At 42.7% G+C, this 13294-nt stretch overlaps 1 protein-coding gene across 3 annotated transcripts in view; it reads right to left on the reverse strand.

The window, feature by feature from the left end:
- Positions 1-205: 205 nt before the first annotated feature.
- LOC144682654 (dicarboxylate carrier UCP2-like) overlaps positions 206-13294 on the reverse strand; it is a 28450-nt gene continuing 15361 nt past the window's right edge. The window contains exons 3-7 of one of the 3 annotated variants that reach the window (XM_078545209.1): positions 9424-9631; positions 3096-3293; positions 2465-2566; positions 2207-2387; positions 206-1126 (exon numbers count right to left, since the gene is read on the reverse strand). In XM_078545209.1, the coding sequence (XP_078401335.1) occupies positions 1015-1126; positions 2207-2387; positions 2465-2566; positions 3096-3293; positions 9424-9631 (801 nt within the window). In that variant the 3' untranslated portion in view covers positions 206-1014. The remainder of the gene's footprint in view (positions 1127-2206; positions 2388-2464; positions 2567-3095; positions 3294-9423; positions 9632-13294) is intronic. The other 2 variants (XM_078545210.1, XM_078545211.1) reach the window with 2 other exon arrangements.

Raw genomic sequence — 13294 nt, forward strand, 5'->3', positions numbered from 1 at the left:
CTTGAAACCAAAAGTTGAAAATGTAATTACATTTGGTATTTGTTGCATGCTTTTGAAGTTATCTTGCCCACACTTAGAAGTATTTTTCTATATGCTCTCTGGTTAAAACCTTCTCATGGCCTTATTAGGGGAGTAGAGACACCTGGCCCACAAGCTAACATAATGTGAAAGAGCCAGCTAGCCTATTTCAATTAAAACACCGACAGCACTTCAAAAATAGTTTATTGCCTGTCTGTCCAGTGGGCATAAAAAGGTGCTTTGTAAAAGTAAATCCTCTCACTTTACTACAATGGTGAGAATTGCATTTAAATTAAACAAAACAACCTGAGTGAAAAAAAGTTAAGAATCTGAATTTATGCACATTTTAAAATGGAGTAAAGATAGGCATACCACATTACAGCGGGGGAGGTTTTTAAAAGCTATGACATTTTTACCAAGAAAAACCTCCCTCATATCTGTACAACATGTGCTTTCACTTTCACTTGAAGTAGCAGCTAAATTAAAGATCAGTTAGAATTTTTTGAAAAACACCAGCACCAAAAACAAAAAAAATTGTTTTAAATGTTGAACAAACCCTGCTTAGCAACATGGTCTTTATATCAAGCTTTGTAAAAATTAATCCCCATAGTCAAAATAGATAAAGTGCAGAAGAGTACACTATGCAATTGCCCCCTCAATATTGCATTTTGTTAGTTTGCTTTTAACAGTCCATTGCTTAATCACTTGTTATATAGGAAGTGAAAGTGTGAAGGAAAAGGGTAGGATTAGTTTGCTAGTGTTCCAAAACAGAACATGAAACTAGAAACGACCTTTATTTACCTTATAAAAATATATATTCACAAAACTACCTCAATTTAAGAAATAAAGCCAGCAACAAGATTTGGTGCATTACAAAATCGACCAGCGATATGCACATATTATCATCATCCTTTAGAACAGAATGCTTAAGAAATCCATGCCCTTTGATATAAAACATGATAACTTTAAATGATTTACAAATATAAATATAGAACATTAGGAAGATTCCCAGGACTGCTTGACCAGCATCATGGCACGTTTCAACTGCTCATAAGTGACGAACATCACCACATTCCACGACCCCAGGCGCAGGAAGGATGGCATAAACCTGTTGCAAAATAAAATTCATCAGTGATTAACCAAGAAAGCAAATTGACCAAAACCTACCCTTAGAAACACGAATTTTCGGAAACAGGGTTGCGATGTGGAAATAAACAGTTGGGTGTGGAATGTGAGTTATGAAGAAGCAAAGTTCTGGTTTCAATAGGGCATCAGATTTGGCCTGAATAAGTGAAGGGGGATAGAATCAGTGACAGTTCAAAGACTGGTAGCCTGATAGCAGAGAGGTTGCTCATTATGAGTTGGGGAGGTAAAAGATGCTATGCAAAGGGCAGAAACTACCTGAAGTGAATCAAACAGGAGAAACAAGAACGTGAGTCTTGGGAGGAAAGAATCAAGTTAGTTATCAGGTGCTAGTCAGAAAAAGGCTTGATGAATGATGACTAGCATAAGAATGTGGGGCGTAGGATAGCCCAAGGGAAGAAAACCATCAGCTTGAGTTGGTACAGGAGCTAAGAGACAGCTGACCAGCAAGGAGAAAGTTGGGAGAGATCAAGGTGGACCACCTGATGATGTTGGTATGTGGCGGGGGGGGGAGAAAAGAAACCACAACTGACAAATAAAATGGGGATGATAAAGAGAACAAAAAGAAAAAAAGTCACAGCAAGAGAGGCTGCTGTATGCATGAGCATCTACAAGACCCAGGGCAGAATTTTACAGCCCCACCATTGTGGGGGCAGGGCAGTAAATGCAGCAAGCCATTTAAAAGTCCATTGGCAGTGGGACTGGAAAATGCCATCGCTGGTGGTGGTGGTGGCGGCGGCGGCGGGGGGGAAAGAGGCAGTGCTGTAAAATTCCACCCACAGTTGCCATTAGAAGAGGGCAGAGAACAGTTCTGTTGAAGAGTCATACGGACTTGAAACGTTAACTGCGTTCCTCTCTGCAGATGCTGTCAGACCCGCTGAGTTTTTCCAGGTATTCTTGTTTTGGATTTCCAGCATCTGCAGTTTTTTGCTTTTACCTTAGTAAGTTTAATTGGTTGTGAAGTCCTACGTGCACTTTCACATGTCTGATTTCAATTCCAAAGCCTGCCCATTATCTATGTGGATTAAATATTTTTTTAAATTACCCTTTATAGAAAGCTGTGAAACCCTCCTCGGTCAGCATGATAAAGGAACAGTTCAAGGCACTTTTGTATTGGCCAGGGGCAGAGTTCATGTATCTTGTCTTCACAACATCGACAGGTGAAGCTATAATGGTTGTGCAGAATCCAGCACCAAAAGCAGCACAAAAGTGACATGGAAGGTTATCTGCAAATAAAGTCTCATTTTAATTGCACAAAATAATTAAGTTTCAGCCTTTATATTTTTCAATGTGCAACACTTACCAGTCATAAGGTTATACTTTATAAGTGCATCCTTGATCAGATCATAAGTCACCAGTTCTGAACAGTTGACGACAGAATTGCGAACAATATTTGGCAAAGTACCTGGAAAGCAAAGGCAACTGAATTGGCCCTTTCAATTCTGTAGAAATTTGTAGTGTGACTTTACTGTTAAATTCTCAGCCTATTATAAATCGTATTTAGCAGCCATTTAACTGTATGTAAATGAAAGTGCAAAGCTTCACTTTTATAAATGGTCAAGAACATTACCTTCCAAGAACCTAAGTGATTTGTCCATGAGCTTAGTAGTGAAACATTATCCAAGGAGACCCATATAGGAGATCTCCAGCACTTGCTTTTATTTGATTTCCAACATCTGCAGCCAGTGCTTCACTCACTATTTAGGAATGCTGTGAGTTTTAAATCCATGACTTGTTCCCATTCTGCAAATTGTGATCGGTATACACCAATAATGGGCCCCAAATAGAGCTCCCACTTTAATCCTCCTAGTGCTGTATACCATAACTATCCTCCACATAGATAATTGTGTGAAATATAGAGTCATTAATGCTAGACTCAATAGTTCATTCAAACCAATTTGAAAATTTGATAATTATCGATGACCGTTACAGACCTTTCCATAATCCTGAAAGTCCTTCCTCCTTAGCAATTTTTCTGTAGGCATCAATAGTCCCACTGTATCTCTTACTCACACCAGTTAGGTTTAATTGTGCTTGAAACCTTACTTTCACCACATCTGTTGGCTGTGCCATGGTGACTGCCATAGCTCCTGTTGTACATCCAGCAAGCAAACGACTACCAATGGTAATGGCTAGGGGGAAAAAAAAAGAAATTAGTGTACAGAGAATGGTGGATGTGAAAAAAATCACTTCTGGGGTCAGTCAAGCAAAAACTGTCAACATTCAAGATTGGATAGGAGCACAAAGGAATAAAGGGGTTGAATAAATATGGAACAGAGTGGGTGAATGTATCAGAAAGATTTGCTTGCATGGAGGGCAGATGCAGGATTGTAGTTTGGAATTATAGAATCTCACTTCACTGGAGGGCAGGTGGCTGAGGGTCAGTGCTGGCTCTGTGCTAAAGAAAAAAAAAAAAAGAGTTATTCAATTAGTCCCACTCTCCCCATAGCCTGTAAATTTCTCTTCCAAGAGTATATCCAACTCCCTTTTGATTCTGCTTTCACCACCTTTTCAGGTTGCACATTCCAGATAGTGTTTGTTTAAAATGTTCTCATTTTCACCACCCCAGATTTTTTTGCCAATGACTAATTCTGGGTTACTGACTCTCCTCAGATGAAACAGTTTCTTTCCATCGACAATCAAAAGTTCTCAATTTTGAACATCTAAATACTTTAAACTTTCTCTGCTCCAAGGCTGGGGGGAGGGGGGGGGGGGTTGCAATTCCAACTTCTCTAACCCACCACTTAACTCTCAAAGTTCCTCACCCCTGCTGCCATTCTGATCTGCACCCTCTTAAAACTTCAAAATCATTCAAGTGCAATGCCCTAAATTGGCCACAATACTGTTGGAGACCTGACCAGTAGCTTTTTATTCAATGCCTGTATTTATAAAGGCAGTGATCTTATATACTTTAATCATCTTGTCCTGCCACCTCTGCTTCTGCACATCCTTTAAAATTGCACCATTTAATTTCTATTTCTTTTCCTTCCAAAAGGCGTCATCTCACTTTATTACATGAAATTTCATCTATATATCCATTTGTTTCAATAGTCTACATCCTCCTGAAGTCTGTTCCTATCTTCCTCACTGTTTACTACTTTATATACATTGCATCCAACACAAGTCAGTGGTGATGAGTCGTGGGTGGGTGAAGAGTGTTAGCCTGCTTGTGTGCTAGTTTGCTTCTCACTTTCAGCCCAAACTACCATCAATGTGAAAGTGTGCAAGTCTCTCCTGGTCCATACATAGCATCTCCATTGTCAAGTCTGCAGCTGTGCCTCCTCATGGTAACACATGGAAACTGGGCCCCTTGAGAAACAAGAGGTGGTTTGGCCCCCAAACATGAGGTGCGCAGGCCCGCTGGTATATGGACATGCTGTCACTCGTATTATAGTTTAACTGAGGTAACCAAGTGTAAACCCTGAAAAAAAAAAAAATCTGGTGTGGGGGCAAACAGATGTCTAAATGTCATTTTTCTGGCAACTCCTGCAACCAAACATAGTACTTTGCATTCCTTTGGACATAACTGGGGAAAATGAAGGTTTTGGGGTGGTGGTGGTTCCGGGGGGGGGGGGGGGGGGGGGAGAAAAGAAAGAGAGAAAGATGATGACCTGATGTTTGGTCAGCCCTGGGTCTCAAATTTTGCCTAGATGTGTCCTAAGAGGGCAATTTTACTACACAGCTCTAACACATCACTATGTTCAACTGACTTGACTGGTGTACAGAGCAGATGCTGTGGGCCATTTCTGACAATGCGAGGGCCATCATATCCCACTGTTCAGCCACCGCCCACCTCAAGTTGGTGGGCAGCCCTTAACTAGTCGGATGCTGACACACCAGTCTAGTCAATGGGTGCTTGGAGAATAGATGGAACCCATCACACCAGGCAAACAAAGATGCCAACACATTGGCAAGCTAGAACATTTGTGACCATGTGCATGTGACTGACAGATGACTGAGCTGGCTGATGTGTGCAAGACAGCTGTGATCAACAAGGAACTTGATCGACTGAACATTAAAAAGTAGCAGATCATCCCTACAAGAGACCAGGCTGAGTGTTCATCTGGCACGGGAATAGCAAAGTGTAGGCTTTGCTGCAAGGAACTTGCTACTCCCAATGATACAGCCCCCAACACCCCCACAAAAGATTCAGAACATGTTCTCCCATCTGCCTCACTCAAAGGGCCAGTTAACCTTGTATCCATGCTCCAAAACTATCCTCCACTACAGGAGGTGAAAGACCAGTTCTGAGGAGCTTGACACTGCTATCAGCAGAATCCCCAAGTCAAAGCATCTAGACCTACTTGGACTTCACAACTTGGGAAAGATAAATGAGAACATACAGACACGGCTTGAGCTTTGCTGCTACCTTTTGTGTAACAAACCATACCTCAAGTGTGTCCTGGAGACATCCCAAGATCAAATCCAGCTGGTACCTGATCACCACCAGATGTGGCTCCTAAGACACACAGCTAACAGTGCTGACTGATACCACTCACATGGTCACAATGTTCTAGGTTGCCAATCCATTGGCATCTTAGTTGCCTGGTGCGATGGAGTTTAAGTAGATGAAACCTAAGCACCCACTGAGCAGGTGGGCAGTGATGGATCAGCATCTTACTATTTGGGGGCTGCCCAGTGGGACACAATGGCCCCTCCCATTGTTGGAGGCAGAACACTAACTGGAACAAAGGATTTAGAAGCAGGCCATCTTTTGCAGGGGTTGGGGGGGCTGTATCATTGGGAGTAGCAAGCTCCTTGCAGCAAATCCTTGAGCCTGCTCCACCATTCAAGAAGATCATGGATGACCTGGTTTGTGGCCTCAACTCCACTTTCCCATTTGCCACCCCCATAACACTCAACTTTTGATCAAAATCTGCCTTGAATAAATTGTGACCCAGCCTCCATTGCTCTGGGGAAGAGAATTCCAATACTAATGATCAGTTGAGAGAAAAAAATTCTCATTTTAAATGGCAGACCTCTTAAAACTGTGTCCCCTGGTTCTAATCTTTCCCACAAGGGGAAACATCCTCCCTGGTATCTGCCCTATCAAATCCCCTCAGGATCTTATGTCTCAATAAGATGCCCCCTCATTCTTTCAAACTCAGTAAACAGTTAGACAGATGGGTGGAACACAACCTAGAGTTATACTCTAGAACAGTCTCCGGGGAAGTTCTAGACACCATAGAAAGCCTGCCGGTCATGCCAGAGTTGGATATCAAACAGAGAAGGAGGAGGAGCTTAGCAAAGCTATTGACTGGCTTGCCATGGGCAAAGCTCCAGGTACTGTTGCTATACTACCTGAATTCAAGCAACAGAAACCAGCAACATGAACTTTTGTTTCTGTTGGAGGGAGGGAGCAGCACCCCAGGATGTGCGAGATGCAAAGATTGTGACCTTGTGCAAGGATGAGTGTGACTGGAACAATGGAGGTTTTTCCCCCATGATGCTCAGCAGGGATAAGTATTTGCCTAAGATAAAAACAAAAAGCTAAAAGCTACTGCGGATGCTGGAAATCCAAAACAAAAACAGAATTACCCGGAAAAACTCAGCAAGTCTGGCAGCATCGGCGGAGAAGAAATCAGTTAACGTTTCGAGCCTTCATGGCCCTTCGGCAGAACTGCAGCATAGTTTCAACAAGGGAGAAATATAAATTGGTTTAAGGTGAGTGGGGGGGCGGGGGGGGGGGGGGGGAAAGTGAGACATATTGAGGGTGTGGTGTGAGCAGATAATCAAAAGATGTCACAGACAAAAGGGTCAAAGAGGTGTTGAAGGTGGTGGTCTTTGTCTGAGAAAAGTGCTAATTAAGAATGGAAAACAGGATATTCAAAGTACAGCTCTAGTGGGGGTGGGGTGGAAAGACTAAAGGTTTTAGTTTTAGATTTAAAAATAATGGAAATAGGTGGGGAAAGAAGAATCTATATAAATTATTGGAAAAAAACAGGGTGGGGATGGGGGGGAGGGGGAGTTTAAGATCTAAAGTTGTTGAATTCAATATTCAGCCCAGAGGGCTGTAAAGTGCCTAGTCGGAAGATGAGGTGCTGTTCCTCCAGTTTGCGTTGGGCTTCACTGGAACAATGCAGCAAGCCAAGGACAGACATGTTGGCAAGAGAACAGGGTGGAGTGTTAAAATGGCAAGCAACAGGGAGGTTTGGGTCTTTGTGGACAGACCGCAGGTGTTCCGCAAAACGGTCGCCCAGTTAACTGGGCGACCGTTTTGCGGAACACCTGCGGTCTGTCCGCAAGAAAGACCCAAACCTCCCTGTTGCTTGCCATTTTAACACTCCACCCTGTTCTCTTGCCAACATGTCTGTCCTTGGCTTGCTGCATTGTTCCAGTGAAGCCCAACGCAAACTGGAGGAACAGCACCTCATCTTCCGACTAGGCACTTTACAGCCCTCTGGGCTGAATATTGAATTCAACAACTTTAGATCTTAAACTCCCCCTCCCCACCCTGTTTTTTTTTCAATAATTTATATAGATTCTTCTTTCCCCACCTATTTCCATTATTTTTAAATCTAAAACTAAAACCTTTAGTCTTTCCACCCCACCCCCACTAGAGCTGTACTTTGAATATCCTGTTTTCCATTCTTAATTAGCACTTTTCTCAGACAAAGACCACCACCTTCAACACCTCTTTGACCCTTTTGTCTGTGACATCTTTTGATTATCTGCTCACACCACACCCTCAATGTGTCTCTTCCCCCCCACCCCACCCACCTTAAACCAATTTATATTTCTCCCTTGTTGAAACTATGCTGCAGTTCTGCCGAAGGGCCATGAAGGCTCGAAACGTTAACTGATTTCTTCTCCGCCGATGCTGCCAGACTTGCTGAGTTTTTCCAGGTAATTCTGTTTTTGTTAAGTATTTGCCTAGGTTGCCATGGTCAGACTGTGGATCCTGGCTGAATACATCTACTCCAAAACCCTGTGGGAAGATCTACAATTGACATGATCTTCTCAATCTGACAGATGCAAGAGAAATGCTGTGAACCAGGAGACCATTATCTATTACACAGTCAGTCATCGAGCTCACCAACACATTCAAACATATGAACAGAGGTGGTCTATTTAAACTGGAGAAAATTGTATGCCTGCCAAGGCTGCACAACTGGATCTCCACATTCCTTGAGAACATGGGCAAGCTCATCTATGAGGGGCAACGCTGGAACCCTTCAAGGCCTGCAGTAGGCTCAAACAGGGTTGTGTTCAGGCACAGACACCCTTTGGCATATTCTTCTATTTGCTGCTGGTCATGTGTCTTCAGTTCATCTAGAGACCATCTACCTACAAAAAGCTGTGCAGCCTTGCATGCCCGAGATCCAAGGCAAATCTGTGCCAAGTCCTCAGAGTTGCTCTATGCTAATGATGTCACACCAACATTCCACACTGAGGAACACCTTCAGCAGCAAATGGACAGACCCATTCATGATTGAAGTTTGATCTGACCATCAGTATCAGGGAGACAATGTCATGGCCCAGGATGTTGCTGTACCACTATCAGCACTGAATGTGATGCTGGAGGTTTTTGATAACTTCCCATATCTAGGTTCTACCCTCAAATTTGTCTTGTTCCTGAAATCAACATGCATCACAAAAGTTGTAGCTGTATTGTCCAAGCTGAGTAACAAGAGTGGAACAGCAACTTATCAAATCTAACCGAGTCCAAAAGCCTGCACCCTCAGCACCCTCCTCTACAATGGTGAGGCCTGGATGGCATACACTGGGTAGAAGTTTACACATTCGCTATCTGAGGTGTATCCTTAACATCTCTTGGCAGAACAAAGGTCACCAACTCAAAAAGGTCCTGGAACGTGCTAATCCCATTAGCGTACACTTTTACTTGCTCGCCCATGTTCATTGAAGACCTTCTGTAGAGTGAATTGATCACAGGGCCACAAACTCCTGGGCATCCATACCACCATTGCAAGGGAGATATGAAGATGGCTGATACATTATCAACTCTGAAGACTGGGGGAGACAGTCACTGATGGCCACGACCTCTAGAGGGGCATTGGAAGAGGAGAGCAGGAATGAAAAGCTCAGCTGGTTAAGGGGACTCAGAAAAAAACAAACAAACAGAGGCCAACGAATTGTGCACCTTCTCAGCAGGAAACATGGCAGAGACTGCCATGCCAGAGTGGGGCCACAGACACAGCACATGATGCTTAACACAGTTGACCACCATCATTGTAGAGCCAGAAGGCTGCCACTTTACTACACAAATTTGAATATATTACACACCATCCTGCAGATACTTACTGTCAGATCCACTGGTGTAGAACTGTTTGACAGAATCATAAAGCCCAATACGCACTGATGCGAAGCTCATCTGACGTTGAAGACCAGCCACCAAGCCATTGTAGAGACTTTTCGCTCCTTCAGTCTTCACTATTGTAACCATGGTACCAAAGACACCTTTATACTTTGGAGAAGTCACATTGTTGACAGATTTGGATTCCCCTTGAATCTGTGCATTATGAACAGGATTCAATTTTGATTAACCTTAATTCAGAGTTTCACAATTTAAGATTTCTATAATCTCAGTTACCAATTTCAGTCAAGCCACTGTCACTTCCTATTACTGTTTGCTTTGCATAGTAGCACAACTGAAGAGAGTTCAGTATGCACCAAGGCCCCACAATCCAATGTGGTGCAGCATGATTGCTTTTCTGTATCAAGCAGCCACACTTATTTGACAAGATCTTTCAGTTCCTATTCAAGATCACCTGGCAATGTGGAGAACACGCCAATGACCATTCTGTGACAGGGGGCAGCCCTGAACAATAAAAATCCCAGTGCCCAAATCAGGCCAAAGACAGCGAGCTGGTCAATGCCAACAAGGAGCCAAAATTTAAGCTAGAACCCGTTTTTTTTTCTGCTTGGGAGATATTCCATCCACACTTGGCTTCAATCCAATTACTCTAGCTGAGACCTTTCAGTCCTGCGAAGATCTTTTGAAAGACTCCAGACCTTATCCAAAAGGTAACTGATCCCAGTATTAACTCCACCCTCCATAACCAGAGGCAGAATGGATAGTTTGGGTAGAAAACGTCAAGTTCTTGTCAGACCACTAGTCAAAGTGGAATATATAGCACAATGATTATAGATACAGATGGTTGCTATACCATGCTGTCCTAACAGAAAAAAGAAATATACCTACATTAACTTGTTTTTAAATTTGATGAGGTACAATTTAAAATGCTTAATAGGAATATTGCAGTGAGTTATAGACAAAAAGGATAATCAGTCACAAATGCTCAACTTGTAAGAGGATGTTTTAAAATGCCCCTTTAACACCAATAGGTCAAGGGGTGAATTCCTGGTAAACACCTCAGTTAGGAGAAGTGCCCATGTGTCTTCAAGCTGCCATGGGGATCGGAGCCAAAGGGAAAAAACAAATTTGAAAGCGATCGGTGTCGAGTTACAGCTTACAGCAGCTTGCTTAGAAGGTCACAGAACAGGAAAAGCTGCTGCCAAGCAGCAGGGAGGAGAAAATTGGAACTCCCAGGACCAGATCTGCTCTTCTGTAGGAAATGGGGAAAACTATTTTACCAGAGCCAACTAAACTGTCTGAAGGGCTTGGATACAGGAATCTCTGGAATTCTGGATCGTCAGGACTGCCGTGATCAGAGGGAAGAATTGGATTCATTGAGGTGTGCCTTGCTGGTGATAATTGGACCAGGAAAACTCAGGCAGGGCGGAACTGTGTTTTTATAAAGGCACTAATCACTGATTCTGTAAACACATTGTGGGTTAACTTAAGACTAGGCACCTAGGAACATTTATACAAAAGGTAGAAAGCTTGAAAGCTTGAAGACATCAGTAGCAGAGCTGTGTGTACTGTGTTCTGCTCACAGGCCACAGCGAAACGGGGACCTTTCACCATAGCTCTGAACTCCCCATTTTAGTTTCCCTAAAATCCCTTCATGCCCCCTCAAACTATTCTCATCTACAAAGCTCACTTCCTCCTCTCAAACCTATTCCCACTAAATTAATTTTCAAAATGTCTCTTCTAGTCTGTGTTGGATGACATTGTAAATAGCTCTCATACTGTCCTGCTCAAATCTGCCATCACCTCATCCTCAAAAATAGCAGCCACTTTTCATCCCCTCTGCCCATGTTAGCTACTGCCCTATTTCCTCTCCAAATTACTTAAACATATTGCCATCTCCCAGAATGGTGCTCATTTTCCACAACTAAGTTTCTGTCCCTACCACAGCACTGAAAAGGCTCTAATCATAGCACAAATTGTGTCATTCATGACTGTGATCATGGTGCATTATCCTTCTCAATCTCTCTACAACCTTTAATACTATTGACCACACCATGCTACAACACCTTTTGCATTGTCCAGTTGAGTGGCACTGATCTGGTTCCACTCTTACCTATCCAGTCATAGCCAGAGAATCTCCTGAAAAAACTTCTCATTCCCTCACCATTGTCACTGGATTCCCCAATGAACTATCCTTGGCTCCCCATTTCTCCATAACATAGCCCATCTCCACTTTTGCCTCAGCAACCCTCATTCATACTGCCCGTCCCTCAATGTTATTAGCATCAAGCTTTACATCACACTGTTGACCTCTGCCCATTTACAGGCTTCTGGTTGTGGATGAGCTACAATTCTGTCTAACTAAATATCAGAAAGGCTGAAAACATTGCCTTTGGACCTGCCACAAACTGCACCCCCTCAATTCCATCATCCTCCATAGTTTTAGCCTGAGGCAGTGGCAGCTTGCCACTTGTCCTTTTTGACCCCGAGCAGAGCTTCAGCTCCTATATCCTTTCCATCACCCATTTCTGCTCTTGCCTCAGTTTATCTGCTGCTGAACTCTCATCCAAGCTTTTGTTGCTTCCAGACTTGACTATTCCACTGTTCACATTTCCAGCCTCCCATGCTCTAAACATAAAACTCATCCAAAAGGCTTGGGCTGATGTCTTAGTCACCCATCAGGCTTGGGCTTGCTAACCTATAATTGGCCTCCAATACTCCAAATTTAAAATCATTTTGCATGTTCAAAACCTCCGAGTCTCTAACATTCTCCAGTGCTCCAGCCCTCCAAGAAGTGTTCTGCCAAATTCGGCTTCCTGTACAGCTCCCACTCTCCACCCCACTATTTGTGGCTATTCTGTTGCCTAAGAATCCCTGTGCTTACAACCCATGTCTTTCCACTCATTTAAAAAAAAAAGTACCTTCCCTATCCAGTTTAGGTCCAAAATGGAAGGTGTCACACTTAACTATGTTGAAGCTCATTTGATTATTCACCTTTCTTTGCAATGTTATGCCTTCCTCTACACCGCTTACAATGCTACCCATCTTTGTCATTGGCAAACTACAAGTGGCTATGTTAATTCATTCTGAAGTCAAATGGTAAGATAGGAAACCAGATACCAATCTTATACTCAATACTAGATTTAATTTACAGATTATAATGTCTGCCTCCTATCCTAACCTCCCTTTATAACACTAGCAAACCAACAAAACTAATTAAATTAACCGCCTGTTAAAGGGGCAGTGTAACTTGTTGCAAAAACTTCAGTAACTTAAAATTAATATATTTTAGGGTCTGATGATGCACTCCAGCCCATGGCACCCGCTGGTCATGGAAGACCTCAAGCCGTACCACCAGATACTGTATGCTCCTCTCCATGGAGACCTGGGCATAGATGTAATTGTGGAAGGGGCAGACAGTAGGGATGAATGACACCACCAACCCCCTCCCCCAATTGTCTGGACCCATTTATGGCCACCTTATCCAGGCCCAGGAAGTGTTTCTATGTGCTCAAGGTGCTTATTCAATGCCTTCACCCGTGGATCCTTAACAGACTCTCTTCCTCTTGAAATATTTGGTTATAAATCAAACTTTATAACCAAGAAAAGTGATTTTTCCCATATTCTGTATGTATAATACAAGAGACCTCTCTTCTAGGACCTCCAATAGGCTCTTTGTGCAAGCAATGTGACAATTGATGACTTGCTTTGGCTCATTTTATCTTGGAGATTTATTTTCTAGGTTCAAAGTGAATTCTCCCCCCACTCCACCCAAAGTCACATTTTTGTCAAATATATATATATATTTATATATATTTATATATATTTATATATATTTATATATATTTATATATATTT

Source organism: Cetorhinus maximus, chromosome 7 (genome assembly GCF_964194155.1).
Source record: "Cetorhinus maximus chromosome 7, sCetMax3.hap1.1, whole genome shotgun sequence".
Lineage (NCBI taxonomy): Eukaryota > Metazoa > Chordata > Chondrichthyes > Lamniformes > Cetorhinidae > Cetorhinus > Cetorhinus maximus.